The 17,027-nt window shown below is 35.8% G+C and overlaps 1 protein-coding gene across 1 annotated transcript in view; it reads left to right on the top strand.

The window, feature by feature from the left end:
• Positions 1–8,443, top strand: part of LOC140168168 (myosin light chain kinase, smooth muscle-like) — a 145,531-nt gene extending 137,088 nt beyond the window's left edge. The window contains exons 24-29 of the mRNA XM_072191497.1: positions 3,375–3,468; positions 4,297–4,497; positions 5,005–5,346; positions 5,812–5,964; positions 6,342–6,465; positions 7,306–8,443. Of these exons, the coding sequence (XP_072047598.1) occupies positions 3,375–3,468; positions 4,297–4,497; positions 5,005–5,346; positions 5,812–5,964; positions 6,342–6,465; positions 7,306–7,917 (1,526 nt within the window). The 3' untranslated portion in view covers positions 7,918–8,443. The remainder of the gene's footprint in view (positions 1–3,374; positions 3,469–4,296; positions 4,498–5,004; positions 5,347–5,811; positions 5,965–6,341; positions 6,466–7,305) is intronic.
• The last annotated feature ends 8,584 nt before the right edge of the window (positions 8,444–17,027 follow it).

The following is a 17,027-nucleotide window of genomic DNA, read 5'->3' as shown; positions in this document are numbered from 1 at the left end:
ATAAAGAATTGCTTTAAAATAAAACAATGAAAAATCATGACATGTGAAATGTATGTTGATACACTTATAAATAATACTCAAGGGTGAAATAAAAACACCTTATCTACCGATATTTCCACAGTTAAACATACTCAGTGATCACTTGTACTAAAACAAAAATAAAGAAATACTTCACAAATGATAAGAGGAACACATAAAAAATAAATAAGCGAGCATGTCCCAAAAAAAATTAGTAAAAGATAAAATAATGATAAAACGTACAAGAAGGGGCAAAATATTTGTCGCAAAAACTTATTAAATGCTCATTTGCTCTAAGATATTTAATGTTTGCAATTTACTCCTAGTTTATCATTTATTTATTATTTATCTAGGCTTATATATCTTTTATTTATTTATCTATTAATTTATCTATTTATCAATTTATTTCAATATCATTATTATTAAGTGCCTATTTATAATGATATTTAAATCTATCAACATTATGCTTACGTCATCCAGGAGTTATTATCCCACTTGAAATCGCCATATAAACACAAATTAATAAAGAAATACCCAATGGGTGAAATAAAAAGCATGATCTATCTTTTCAAGAATGAAAAGAGGATATAAAAATATAACAGAGCATGTCCTATAAACATGATAAAGAATTATTTAAAATCGTACAAATGTGAAACATGTAATATGAGATATACTTAAGGGATCTGGAATGAGCGTTTTGAGCGTTTCGACAGTATTTTTGTGGGAAATGAGAGCACATCAGACATATCGAATTGCATTCTGAATACGAAGAATGTCTTTCTCATATCAAATAATTTTCATTTTTTGAAATTCACGATATAATGCAAATTTTATGACAAATTATTAAAATTTGATATTTTTCAAATTTTTGATATATAACAGTCCTCGAAGTAAATTTTATAAATCTAATGACATATTCTTAAAGTGTATGTAGCTGGGAGGAAAAGCCGACGATCAATTGAAAATTTTGACCTTTCATATTGAAGATATGGATTTTATTTCCCAAAAAGACCTATTTTGTTTGTTTTTTGGGGGAAATCCATATCTTCAATACGAAAGGTCAAAATTTTCAATTGATCGTCGGCCTTTCCTCCCAGCTACATATACTTAAAGAATGTATCATTAAATTTATAAAATTTACTTCGAGGACTGTCATATATCAAAAATATGAATTTTAATGATTTGTCATAAAATGTATATTACATTGCGAATTTCAAAAAATCAAAATTATTTGATATCAGGACATTCTTAGTATTCAGAATGCAATTCGATATGTCTGATGTGCTCTAATGTCCCACAATAAATACTGTCCAAACGTTCATACCCCAGCCCTTAACATAAAACAAAATAAAACGGTCATGATAATATGACATTAAGGGCGAACACCACTAATGAAGCGTCTTGGTTGAAATGCACGTGAAAATTAATGTCTTTCTTTGCTCAATTTGAGGCCTTTTTGGCTCTCATAGTTGCCTGATGTACCTCGTTACATTTTATTAAGAAACAAGGTAGTATAGTTTCTCTCCATTGATTTTGCAATAGCGTCTCCAGGAGGGGGGCTCAGAGGGGCTTTCAGATTTATCCGGTGGGGGGGGCTTAATGGCTAAAATCGCCAAAAACCGCCTGATTTTACATATCCCTCTAGCGTTGGTTGTCAGTAGATTGCAGTCACTCCTCATCAAGTGTTGACAAAGACAACAGTGGTTGTTGAAACGTACACAGTAAGTGCATTTTCTTGGATCAGATACTACGAACTCTGGTTTACTAGTTTACTCTACCGATCCTGATGAATTTGTTCAATCAATAACGATATCTGGGGACCAATCACAAGCCAGATTCATTTAAAGATGCATTACATCATGACCAATTTTAGTTAGGCCAGAAATTGGCCTAACTCTCCATAGAATCCCGTGTTAAAAAGTTATCCGCAATCCAAAGTCAGTAGTCCACTTGGGAAGCTAACAAACAGAGGGCGTACGGTGACTGAAAAGATTAGATGTGAAAATCTATCAATTGTGCACAAATAATAATCAGAGTTTTAAGCTTAAATGCAATAGCCAGAAGCACAATTGGCAAGTGGAGTACGTAGAAGTCTAGCTACACCCTGGAAGGGAAAAAACAGTATTTGAAACGAGGAAATGTGCAATATGACTTAATGTAATACATTAGAAAAGGCTTAAAAGGCAACTATTAGGCCCTGATTCATATTTAATCATCATTTAGGCCTGTAAATTAGATTGTCTGTGTAAATTTAGCAGGATCCGACTTTTTATGACGACTTTCAAAATGTGTTACATTTCAGAAACACCAAGCTGTTTGTGAGGTGGCGTTAGCTGTATGGGTTATAGGTTGAACTTTTACAATATTTCTGGAAAAAAAATCCTGAAATCCATATATTAATTTTTACAATGGATGTCGTCATCTGACCTTCTGCTTGCAGAAAGGGGAACTTTTGAAGAACTGAGTTGTTTTCCCGGCCCTGTACAGAAAGTCAGTGGGGGTTATTTACTGTTGTGCACCCTAAAAGGCCCTTGTCATAACCAATGGTGGCGGCATGATTTTTCCCGTGCATGAGGGTTTAGGGAAAATTAAATTATATGTCTAAACTTGAGGTTGCATGTGTAAAACATGGTCTTTTTTTAACGCATGTTTGGGATATTGAAATGATATTTTTTTGGCTTGCACAATCATGGTAAAGATCCATGTCATACATAAGAGATTATAGGACATACAATACTTGGTAGGCCTAATGATAATGCGTAAACTTTGTACCTGTTAGGGAACTGAAATCAGACTGAAAACACAAACGTCATTCGAGGCTCTGTCTCACCAGTTGCATTTACAAGGCCCTTGTTATAACCAGTGGTGGCGGATGATTTTTTTCTGGGGGAAGGGTCACACAAGGTTCTGAACAGAAACGTCACATACGGACCAACCCACACTACCGAGAACCGCGAATGCCGAGAACCGCGAAAGCCGAGAACCGCTCTAGTTTGTTGTTTGTTTTTAGTACAAGATAACTGGCTGGAGTAAGGTCGTATGTACATGTACAAAACAATATATATGTAAATTCATGCATGGTTATTATTAGGCATTACTATCTTACACTGTTAGAACAATGGGTAAAAACCCGTTCGGTAAGACATTTTAACGTTTTATACCAAACATAGGGTCAATTTTACCCAACATTGGATTATTTTCAGTAATCATTTAGGCCAACCACACAACAACACACAAACAAACACAAGCAAAGATATCCCCTCCAAACTGTACTAACCTCGTATTCTATATACAGCTTTCCCAACACCATTTGACGTCATCATTAGTTGGGATTTGTTTTGCTATATTCTTTGCAGATGAAGCTGAAGAAGAAGTGATCACACATAACGTCACCATCAGGACAGACAAAGAAATGTCAGAATTCTATGAACTCAAAGAACAAATCGGGAAGTAAGTTTAAGTTTAGTTATTTTAACAAGTCATTTTCTTAATTTTGTTTGCAACAAAATATTACAGTTAAGTTACAGAGTGATTTGTGAAAATAATGGAGGTATTTTGAGTTTCACATTTACGTCCTTTCAAACTTGTGTGAAGTCTTGACTTGAAAACCTTACCGAAATTCGCCGTAGTGATGTTGTGATGTTAAAGGACTAATTTACTATAACAATGGATCTACACTATTTACACTTTAAACAGGTTGTACTCATCACAAATTTTGTATGTGTGCAATCATAGATTGAATACGATACCGCTCTTTTCAAAGACACTAATCTTACAGGTGCATGTGCAGAATGCAGAGGAACGGGGTAACGTCTAATGCAAGGCAATACATTCAAAAATAGTGTAGACCCATTGCTATGGTAATAATCCTGTTCCATCACTACTTCTAGGGCTGATAATTATATTTATGCCCACAAAAGCTGTAGCAGAGAAGCCCTTTTGGAAATATCCCATTCATTAGGATCCACATCATGCTCATCTATCAGGGCATATTTCTTTAACCCCAATACATTTGTACATTCATTGAATGAACTTTGAAAATTTGGGTACAAAAACTCATACTCTACCACTTGAGGTCAAATTTGGCACTAAGATTGTTTAATTGAGGTTATTGAACTATGACATTGGGATGAGGCCATTGTTGTCCATAGTGATTGTCTTGACACAAAATGATTGTGGATTTTGTCAGCAGAAATTATTATGTTATCATAGATTTTGGAAAAGTTCTCTGATGAATGATAATACTTACTACTTTGAATGTTGTATTGTATTTGACAGAGGGCGCTTCGGTGTTGTATATCGGTGCAAAAGTAAAGCAGACGGTAAAGAATTGGCGGCAAAATTCATCAAGACCACGCCCAAAGAAATGCAAGCTGTACGAGAAGAAATCGCTGTCATGAATGATCTGCACCATTCCAAGTTGCTACAATGTGTAGATGCATTTGAAACGCCCAGACAGATGATACTAATCCTTGAAATGTAAGTATTGGACTATTCCAGTTGAAATCCAGACACCCCTTATGGAAGATATGACCTTAATCTCCCACACAGGGAGTGTAGATTTCAAATGGAGTCACCCATTTAGGTAACCCCAATTGAAATCCACACTTCCTGTGTATAAAATATAAGACCATGTCTTCCATAGTGGTGTATTATAGTGCCTGTATGTTTTTCAACTAGAATATAGTAATAGTATAGCCCATTGTGTGCAATATTCGAGACTATCTCTGTCGAACCTATACAATGTTTACAGTCTATTTCGGAAAATGATGATGCGAACATCGTTACTGCGCAATTCACGATTCGCAGAGTTTCCGAAGTGGTATATTCTTAACCTCTACAGTACTTATACTGTGATATCTCAATGATATGAGTAGGTTACTACTTCTGATAAACTTGTTCAGCGAAAAGTATTGGAAGTCAATACGATTTGATTTAATTACCGATTGTTTTTTGTAATTACCTTTCTGTTTTTGACATTTTCAGGATTGCTGGTGGAGAACTCTTCGAAAGGGTCATCGATGACGATTTCGTCTTAACCGAACGTGACGTCATCAAATACATGCGTCAGATCTGCGCAGGCGTACAACATATGCATCGTCAATCCATCCTACACCTTGACTTGAAACCTGAAAACATAATGTGTGTGGATAAGACAGGCAGTAGAATTAAACTTATTGACTTTGGTCTAGCCCGGAAGTTTGACCCTACGGCCAATGTTAAGGTCATGTTTGGAACGCCGGAGTTTGTTGCCCCGGAAGTGATTAACTATGAGAAAATCAACTTTGCAACGGATATGTGGAGTGTTGGTGTTATATGTTACATCTTGTAAGTTATCATGAAAATAAAATAATCAGGGGACAGACAGATTGTCTTTCCTTAAATACCCTCTCGTCCAAGAATCAATACAAAATATCATTTTTCTGGTAATAAGCAATACAGATCAGAACTTATTACTATAATTGCCATAGCTTCAGCTCTATGTGACCACATGGAAAAAAAGAAATACGCCATCACAATAACAAATCTTTACATAACTGGCAGAGCAGGTGCATTATCAAGTAAACAGCTCTTTTCAGATACTTCATATTTGTTCAATGATATATTATTGCTATCGTTTTGATATTTGTGTTTTTTTGTGTTCCATGAAGTGCCAATGGATAAAGCTGACTTTGATTGTCAGAATTCGGCAATTTACTTCCGGATATTTATTCCTTGCAGGATGCTTTAAATGATTTAAAAGTGACTTTTTTAACACAATGCTTTCTTTTTTGTTCTTTCGTTTCCATGTAGATTGAGCGGTTTGTCACCATTTATGGGAGACAATGACGCCGAGACCCTCAGCAATGTGACCTTAGCAGAGTGGGACTTCGAGGATGAGGCCTTTGATGATATCTCTGATGATGCCAAGGACTTCATAGACAAGCTCCTTATCAAGGACTTAGAGTAAGTCAAGTTGGGCACGTTGAGAGAATCATTGAATCATTGAATTCATTCAATCTTGGTGTAGGATTGCTTATCCAAGGGTTCTGGTATTTGTATGAGCGAAGAAAACAATACGCAAACAAGCAAGCAAACAAACAAAAGTAGTGCTGGTCGTTAAATGTTGTGATGAGTTGTGGGCTGATCCCCGGGGCTGCTAATGCAGTTACTGATGAATTTAGGTTCCCGAATCAAACACAAGTTTAAGTAGGATTTCTTTTATATCAAATTGATATCTCCTGTATGTATTTACTGCATTCAGCAAATCCAGTCCTTGAACTTCTGTTAAGTTAAAGATGAATTTTAATCGTATGACTTTTGATGTCTCGTTTCTTATTTAGAAAGCGAAAGACTGTTGATGACTGTCTACAAGACAAATGGCTTATCAAAGACGTAAACAAGATGAAAGCATGTAAAATCTCCAAAGATAACTTCAAGAAATTCGTCGCCAGACGACGCTGGCAGGTAAATTTGTCAATATTTCCACTTATATTAATTTTTTAACAAAATGCTAAACATTTCTCAAGATTGCCCTATTAGTAATCGTTGCCCTATAGACATTTTTGTCAATTGCTGCATTCTATATTATATACATTTCAAATATGATACCTGACAGTTATTGCAGATGGGGACTTTTTGCACTGAACTCTTGATTTGTTGCTCTTTATATTATATGCATCGTACTTACCTTGTCATGATATCATCCCGTCCTCGCAAAGCGGATCCAATATTGTAGTCCAAGATAGTCTTGAACATGTTCTTTCATGGGAATAATTCTGGAATACCCCACGCACAAGTATAGCCTAACCCTAATCCGCCCTAATTATGGGCCATGGGGTGAAAATTTCACTTTTTTTACCAAAAACCTCCATTTTAAAAGGAAAATCCTCGAAATCAGTATTTTGATCATTTAATCAGTATTTGGTAATTTATTTATGTCTTTATGGTGACAAATTAAAGCTACGCAACTGTTCATGACAATCAATTTGTAATCTTTCTCATATGAAATCATTTTAATGTTAAAAAATTACAATATTTGGGCAAAAATCATGTTTTTTACCATTTGTATTAATTTTTGGTGTTTCAATTGTTTTGAAATCTTTAATATGACTTAAAACATAATTCTGTATGAATAATCTGAGAGAAAATATTCTTCTGATTACAAAAATGTAGGTAAATAACAATAAAACAAGTTCAAGTGAAATGGTATTGAATGGTAAAGATGTCTTTAAATTTATGGCAAGCTTCCTAGGTTTGAATATCTAAATCATCTTTCTCTTACTTTTCTCATATTAATTACTGAAGAAAACCGCTACGGCAGTTAGAGCACTTGGACGAATGGCCTCACTAACCATGTTCAGTGGCCTGAAGAAGAATAACGGTGACAGTCAGGACAAGACGCCATTCTCTGCTCTACTCAGATCAAAGAAAGAGGAAAACGCTAAGAAGGCAAAGTTTTTGAAAGAAGCTTTAACAGCAACCTCGCCTAGATCTCCACCACCCGCAACGAGCTCCCGACCAAATTTTCCAGATCGCGGTGCAACATCTGAAGTTGCTAACAGAGCACGAACACGCAGCCATGAAAAGCTTAACGGTGATGCATCTCCCGGAAGTCCTCGCGAAGTTTCTGCGCCAGCATTCATCAAGAAAATGGTGGATTGCGAAGTTTTTGAAGGAGATCACGCGAGATTTGACTGCAAGATCACTGGTGAACCGGAACCGGAAATTACGTGGTTGCAAGATGGGATCAAAGTTGAAGAGAGTCATAGATTTGTGTTTGATTACGACGATGATGGGATGTGTTCGCTGATTATTAAGAACGCTATCGAAGATGATGATGCGGAATATACTTTCAAGGCTTCAAATTCGGCAGGCGAGATCTCATGCACCGCAGATTTAATTGTTGATCTTCTATAAAATTACAACGTGGATGTATTACAATTAACTCTTGATTTGTAGATAATTATTAACTATTTAGTCGAACTTTTATCTGCTGCATTCTTGTCTCGACTGCAGATTATGTATAGATTCATATCACTAAGTTTTATTTAATACTTGAAAACTATTCAATTTATATTAAATCAAATAACGAGTGCGATGTCCAATTGGGAGGATGTATACATGTAGAATAAATGAGTTGCAATATTTGCTATGATTTCAAGTTAACAGTAAGAAATCGCGAATCGGCAGATTGAGGTTAAGAGTATCGACAGGAGGTTTGTGTATAAAATTGAGCTTCTGAATTCATGATGAGCAAAATGCCTTTTGAGTTTTGACAAAACTATTAGGAATTCATAGATACAGCATGATAATAGTGTTGCTAGTGTTGGACGATAATAGTTCTCCGTGATGAAATCACGATAAAGTGAGGTAACTACCAAACTATTTGAACTATTTAGTCTGGTTTCGTTTATACAGGGTGTCCCAAAAAAAAGAGGCCCCTCATTGCGCCCTCTTTTTCTCCTATTTCTGAAAAGTTGATCAAATGTATTTTGGTATGTAAAGAAACCTTAAATCGTTAGCTTTGATAAACCAATACAATTATTTCATTCGGCTCACAATTTTTGAAGATATGCCCTCTTTAAGAAATGTACCCGTTTTTCACTCTGTCCACGGATGAGGTTTGGCTACATCAAAGATTTAAACGAAACACACGGTTAATGACATGGATAGATAATAGCATTAGGCTTGGGAAAGCATTCACTATAAGCGAGGATCACCAGCTAGCTTCAAACATCTTCGCAACCCCGTATTACTGCTGCATTCGCAAGTATCCGGCGCACAAGGATGGTACGCAACGCAATTAATGCAATGAGAACTAGGGCTGAAACCTGTATTCGTCACGGAGGCAACCAGGTAGAGGGCAGAGCAGCACAGTAAACTCACTTCAAAAGAACCAAAGACAAACTAAACAGCCCTTTTCAGGGCTATCTTTTATTCCAAAAAGAGAAATGACTTATTAAGTAAGAAAGTAAGAAACAAACTAAAACAAAAAGGCATAAAATAACCGAGAAAACACAAGTAATTGCAAGTATAGCAAAAGAAGTCCCATCCCACATCAATTTCGCCCAAATTAATGACACTTAAAAAATCCATAACTCATAAGCCCACCAGTAAAGCCCATTCCCTAAAATAAAGTTGTTATTTTATAAAGTTATCATCGAGGAATGTTTTATATTCATGCATGATATTATGCACTTTTCAATCTTTGAAGTAGCCAAACCTCCTCCGTGGACAGAGTGAAAAACGGATACATTTCTTTAAAAGAGCATATCTTCAAAAGTAATGAGCCGATTGAAATAATTGTTTCGGTTTATTAGAGCTAACGATTTAAGGTTTGTTTACATATCAAAATACATTTGATCAACTTTTCAGAAATAGGAGAAAAAGAGGGCGCAATGAGGGGCCTCTTTTTTTGGGACACCCTGTAGGTACATTTGTGGTGTGCTGGAGAAACTCTGGACCTGAAAAGTTTTATAATAAACGGATAAGCTACTCGTATATTGAGATGTGTACCACATTCTCGACATATTGCATGTCGCAGTAAAATGTCTGGAGAAAAAAGTGTTCAATGTGTTACGTCATAAAGATGCTGATATCTACAATTAAAACGATTCGTCTTTGAAATGAGGCAACATATTCCCGTAAACATAGTAAATGGGGTAACTTTGGCACGTAGGGTCAACTTTTTAAGGTTTTTGTAGGTCACATTTTACAAGTTGTAAGTCCCCGGTTCAACTCTAAATGAATTTGTTGAAAATTGATTTTCTTTGCAAAGAAAGAATTTTGCTGAACTGATAGAGAGTTGAATTTTGTAAAAAGTAACCTGCAACCGGCAAAGTTACCCCTGCTTGCCAAAGTTACCATCTTATGGTACATAGTCATTTGTCGCATGTCGAGATCCCAACAAGCCCAACATAGTAGCACTACAATATTTGGCCACAGAATCCGTGTCCTCATATCGAGATGCTACTGTTTAGAAAGTAACGTTTTGGATGTCCCCAATAGGTTTCCGTCTTTTACAAGGTGCTACGCCGGGTGCTTCGATGCAAGGTTTTACTTGTAACGTTAGTTTATTGCAACTATATAGCATTGCGCATGCGTGATTACGAAGCGTATGCTGCAACAATTGCATTGCGCATGTGTGATTGCAAAGCACATGCTGCAACAATCGGATTGCGCATGTGCGATTGCAAATCGCATGCTTCAATTGCAAATCGCATGCTTCAATTGCATTGCGCATGCGTAATTGCAAAGCGCATGCGTGTAATTAAAAATAATATTATTATCATATATTATGTAATATAAAATGTATTCTTGTTCATGTAGTTCTAGAAAATACAAGTTATTATGATCATTTGTCAGATTTGTGTATAAATGATCTTCGCTTTTTGATACCATGTTACGTTTAAGGAAAAGATCACAAATTGATCTTGATTTGTTGAAAAATAATTATATGGAATATTGTAAATGAAAGGTATCCACTAGCTGGTATGAATGATATTGGTTATTTCTTCATTATTTAAATACGTATCCCTTATTATATTATTCTCACTGCTATAACATTTGGCAGCCTGGCTACACGCACAAGTGTATAAAATGGCCTTATTGTCTAGGGTGCAAATGCTTGTGATATATCAATATTGATCTACTGTTGTTGCATGCAAAAGAAAACAGTCAGGATTTCCGCAAACTGACGAATGCAATATGACTATAAACCGTTCCTATATAATCCGTGAAGAGTCTTACGCGATTCGCCGAGCGCGAGTAGCGACTAAGACAAAAACGGCTTTGCAAAGTGATACTATAGTTATATAGGGTTCTTGTCGTCGGGTGCGACTAGCGACCATTCTCTTGGTCAGGCTGACGTCACAAAGGGGAATAGCCTTGTAAAACCAGTGTGCGCATGTGCAATTCCCCTGGTTGCTATGCGCTCGCTTGTGCAAAGGGGACGAAGGGGACAATGTTCCCAGATGTCCGACCGAGTAAATAGCATAATGGCTTTGCAAAGGAACGGTTCATACTTATCTCGTATTTATCAGTGCAGGTATATCACAGCGAATTATGTGTAAACAGATTTTATAGCATATTATGTAAAGTTACATATTATATTCACATAAGAAGACGTATGAAATTAAAAATACAATACGAGCAGCCAATCTGATTCGTTGGACGACTGACTCCGATCATTACTGACCGGAAGTATTGATACCACGACTTATTCAGTATCATGTCATATATGTTGGCAATTTTACCAAATTGTGTAGCCATTGAATGTATTATAATTATATTATGTTGCATGCTGAAGAAAGTCATCTTCAGTTTATTCAGAGAATGAAGTAAAATTTATGTAGATATATTGACAACAAACAAGAAAATAATACACTAGATTAAAAGTAGATGTGATTATGTAAGCATGATAATATAATTATGTAGAGTATTATACGTATAAACTTACCGGGGGTCACTCCTACTCAATGCGTTATCATCATCACCGAGCAGAAATTAACGGGAAAGGGTTCACACAACGGCGCGCATCCGCGTTTAGGGTCCGATGTAATATCAGGCTACTTTGCTAATAAAGGCAAGACTGTTCGACACTACAAAATCGGTGTTTAATGACGGAATATCAAGGATAATAGAGTCCCCGTTTTTTACTGACCAATTCGCCGTTTCTTCCCCAATTCGCCGTCTTCTTCAAGTCCTATATTCCTTCTTATGAGATCAGCGAAAGGGGTGTCCAAGAAAGAGTGGTCAGTAAAATGTCCCTTTCAAAGAAAGGTCAGTGATTAGGGTGATATTTTCGCATGAAGTAAGCCGATGTTTTATGTTGGATTAGTCAGTAAAAAAAGGTCCTATTTTCAAAAAGGATGGTCAGTGATTAGGGTTGGTATTATCACATGAAGTAGGTAGGTGGTTTTATGTTGGAAATATGTGGGTCTGCTCGGTGGTGGTAAGACATACTCGTAATAGGAGTACCCTCCCCGGGGTAAAATTCAAAATCTATGCAATCAGTCATAAAGAATTGAGAGCAATCATTTGTCATATTTGTAATCTGAGTACCGGTAACCAATGTAAAAATAGTTACCAAATAAGTCATGTGACTGTTGTATAAAGGTGGTGCTAATACGCCGGAAAATACGGTATTTTATGACGGTTATCTGCCAACACTAAGGTCTCAAACATGCTCATCTCCAAGGACACAAGTCTTTAACCCCAATATGTTCATATATTCATTGAACCCCCTGCAAGTGGAGGAGGTTAATCAACTGTGCCGTTGGAAACGATACCATTATGACTCGTAGTTGAGAATAAATCAAAAATACGGACTTCGATAACTATTATTATTAACCGAGCAACAGCGGAAACGTATTTTACGATCGTTACGTCTTTGCGGTCTTTAAGAATGTTGAGGTCATTGAATTCTTGCACGGAGTTGATTATTATGTTGTAAGTAAACCGACGATGCTGTGATGTCTGTTCGATGACCATCGAATTATGGCATTTTCTTGGCATCAGAGGATGGGGATGACGTGCCGGTCCTAACGCTCGTCGTTCCTAACACGTGATAGGCACATACAGTCTGGCCCAAGACTAGGGAAGACGCGTACGATGACATGTTTTTGCTAAAGCCACGTAAAAAAAATAATTCGTTTCACGTCCTCCTCCCACCTGCTTTTCTGGGGTCGGTTTTTTTTTTTCAATTTTCATACTAAATTAAGTTTGTAGCACTTAAAATGTCAATGATGGAAAACAATTTTGTTTAGTCCGTATGAATCACTTTCAAGTGTTTTGTGGAAGTGTAATGGGTCCAACCCTACTTATCATAAAATAAAACAAGGGCCTAATCGTTTTCATCGATGTTGAAAACTGCTAACATATAATGTAATTTTTACGTCAAAACTGCTGTATCAGTGTCAATAATTTTTGCTAAAAACAACAACAACAATAAAACAACACCTCCTTCCCACCTGCACTTTCCCCAAAATAAGAGGACGTGAAACGAATATTTAATTTTATGTGGCCTATAATATGGAGATGACAATTACTTAATCCAACCAGAACAACTCACTCATACCTGTAAACTTTTAGGTTGACACTAGATCGCAATTCTAGACTTATCCCACTTTAACACAGCACTATTCTTCAATATTCTTTATGTAAAAACAGTAAACCATTTATCCGACTTAAGTACACTGCACTGCTAAACTATTATACTTTTTGTAGTTTGTTACCTTTTTGTATCCAACTGGTGAAGTATTTGCTTGAATAATGTATTAAAGTACTTTGTACATAAAATAAATAAAACTAGAGCGGTTCTCGGCTTTCGCGGTTCTCGGCATTCGCGGTTCTCGGTAGTGTGGGTTGGTCCGTATGTGACGTTTCTGTTCAGAACCTTGTGTGACCCTTCCCCCAGAAAAAAATCATCCGCCACCACTGGTTATAACAAGGGCCTTGTAAATGCAACTGGTGAGACAGAGCCTCGAATGACGTTTGTGTTTTCAGTCTGATTTCAGTTCCCTAACAGGTACAAAGTTTACGCATTATCATTAGGCCTACCAAGTATTGTATGTCCTATAATCTCTTATGTATGACATGGATCTTTACCATGATTGTGCAAGCCAAAAAAATATCATTTCAATATCCCAAACATGCGTTAAAAAAAGACCATGTTTTACACATGCAACCTCAAGTTTAGACATATAATTTAATTTTCCCTAAACCCTCATTCACGGGAAAAATCATGCCGCCACCATTGGTTATGACAAGGGCCTTTTAGGGTGCACACCAGTAAATAACCCCCACTGACTTTCTGTACAGACAGGGGCCGGGAAAACAACTCAGTTCTTCAAAACTTCCCTTTCTGCAAGCAGAAGGTCAGATGACGACATCCATTGTAAAAATTAATATATGGATTTCAGGATTTTTTTCCAGAAATATTGTAAAAAGTTCAACCTATAACCCATACAGCTAACGCCACCTCACAAACAGCTTGGTGTTTCTGAAATGTAACACATTTTGAAAGTCGTCATAAAAAGTCGGATCCTGCTAAATTTACACAGACAATCTAATTTACAGGCCTAAATGATGATTAAATATGAATCAGGGCCTAATAGTTGCCTTTTAAGCCTTTTCTAATGTATTACATTAAGTCATATTGCACATTTCCTCGTTTCAAATACTGTTTTTTTCCCTTCCAGGGTGTAGCTAGACTTCTACGTACTCCACTTGCCAATTGTGCTTCTGGCTATTGCATTTAAGCTTAAAACTCTGATTATTATTTGTGCACAATTGATAGATTTTCACATCTAATCTTTTCAGTCACCGTACGCCCTCTGTTTGTTAGCTTCCCAAGTGGACTACTGACTTTGGATTGCGGATAACTTTTTAACACGGGATTCTATGGAGAGTTAGGCCAATTTCTGGCCTAACTAAAATTGGTCATGATGTAATGCATCTTTAAATGAATCTGGCTTGTGATTGGTCCCCAGATATCGTTATTGATTGAACAAATTCATCAGGATCGGTAGAGTAAACTAGTAAACCAGAGTTCGTAGTATCTGATCCAAGAAAATGCACTTACTGTGTACGTTTCAACAACCACTGTTGTCTTTGTCAACACTTGATGAGGAGTGACTGCAATCTACTGACAACCAACGCTAGAGGGATATGTAAAATCAGGCGGTTTTTGGCGATTTTAGCCATTAAGCCCCCCCCCCACCGGATAAATCTGAAAGCCCCTCTGAGCCCCCCTCCTGGAGACGCTATTGCAAAATCAATGGAGAGAAACTATACTACCTTGTTTCTTAATAAAATGTAACGAGGTACATCAGGCAACTATGAGAGCCAAAAAGGCCTCAAATTGAGCAAAGAAAGACATTAATTTTCACGTGCATTTCAACCAAGACGCTTCATTAGTGGTGTTCGCCCTTAATGTCATATTATCATGACCGTTTTATTTTGTTTTATGTTAAGGGCTGGGGTATGAACGTTTGGACAGTATTTATTGTGGGACATTAGAGCACATCAGACATATCGAATTGCATTCTGAATACTAAGAATGTCCTGATATCAAATAATTTTGATTTTTTGAAATTCGCAATGTAATACACATTTTATGGCAAATCATTAAAAATTGATATTTTTGATATATGACAGTCCTCGAAGTAAATTTTATAAATTTAATGATACATTCTTTAAGTATATGTAGCTGGGAGGAAAGGCCGACGATCAATTGAAAATTTTGACCTTTCGTATTTAAGATATGGATTTCCCCCCCCCCCCAAACAAAATAGGTCTTTTTGGGAAATAAAATCCATATCTTCAATATGAAAGGTCAAAATTTTCAATTGATCGTCGGCTTTTCCTCCCAGCTACATACACTTTAAGAATATGTCATTAGATTTATAAAATTTACTTCGAGGACTGTTATATATCAAAAATTTGAAAAATATCAAATTTTAATAATTTGTCATAAAATTTGCATTATATCGTGAATTTCAAAAAATGAAAATTATTTGATATGAGAAAGACATTCTACGTATTCAGAATGCAATTCGATATGTCTGATGTGCTCTCATTTCCCACAAAAAATACTGTCGAAACGCTCAAAACGCTCATTCCAGATCCCTTAAGTATATCTCATATTACATGTTTCACATTTGTACGATTTTAAATAATTCTTTATCATGTTTATAGGACATGCTCTGTTATATTTTTATATCCTCTTTTCATTCTTGAAAAGATAGATCATGCTTTTATTTCACCCATTGGGTATTTCTTTATTAATTTGTGTTTATATGGCGATTTCAAGTGGGATAATAACTCCTGGATGACGTAAGCATAATGTTGATAGATTTAAATATCATTATAAATAGGCACTTAATAATAATGATATTGAAATAAATTGATAAATAGATAAATTAATAGATAAATAAATAAAAGATATATAAGCCTAGATAAATAATAAATAAATGATAAACTAGGAGTAAATTGCAAACATTAAATATCTTAGAGCAAATGAGCATTTAATAAGTTTTTGCGACAAATATTTTGCCCCTTCTTGTACGTTTTATCATTATTTTATCTTTTACTAATTTTTTTTTTTGGGACATGCTCGCTTATTTATTTTTTATGTGTTCCTCTTATCATTTGTGAAGTATTTCTTTATTTTTGTTTTAGTACAAGTGATCACTGAGTATGTTTAACTGTGGAAATATCGGTAGATAAGGTGTTTTTTATTTCACCCTTGAGTATTATTTATAAGTGTATCAACATACATTTCACATGTCATGATTTTTCATTGTTTTATTTTAAAGCAATTCTTTATTGGGGTGCATGCTCTCATATATTAGGTGGTTTTTTTTTCATGTTCCCCTTGTCATTCTTGATAGATGGCTGTTTATTTATGTCGCGTGTTAAGTATTTTTTAAATTTTTGGTCGAAGTGTATAATTATCATCACATGCTGTACGCTGTTTATTTATTTCGCCCTCATTTTCTTTACTTTTGTTTTTAGATCTTTAGTTCTTTATTTTTGTTTCTGTGAATATCATCCGAAAAGTAGGCCTTCTGCAATATGATTTTTCCTTGCTTTATTTAACTCTTTACTGGGGTGCATGCTCTCTGCTGGTTTTTTTCATGTTCCTCTTATCATTATTGACAAGATAGCACCTGCTGTACGCTGTTTATTTATTTCGCCCTAAATTATTTCTTTACTTTTGTTTTTAGATTTTGAAGTTGATATCATGATATCACACGCTATGTTTTATACCAACCGCATTGTCTGGTTAAAGACAGTTCTTGTTTTAAATCCTGAATACAATGTCAACATTCAGTTCGTTCACCTCACAATGCGGTGCGATGTTATATAACTGTATATATTGCAGGGTTGCCAAACCCGCGATGTAATAGGCCTAGGTCAATAGGATGAGTTTTGAACTCGCGACAATTTCCTGTCCTATAGACACCAATTGATGGTTAAGAAAAATATTGCATGACTTCTCAACATTGGCTTACGCGACTGCT

The sequence above is a fragment of the Amphiura filiformis genome, chromosome 13 (genome assembly GCF_039555335.1).
Source record: "Amphiura filiformis chromosome 13, Afil_fr2py, whole genome shotgun sequence".
NCBI lineage: Eukaryota > Metazoa > Echinodermata > Ophiuroidea > Amphilepidida > Amphiuridae > Amphiura > Amphiura filiformis.
Note: the sequence above shows the minus strand (reverse complement) of the source record. Positions and strands in the feature narration are given on the sequence as shown.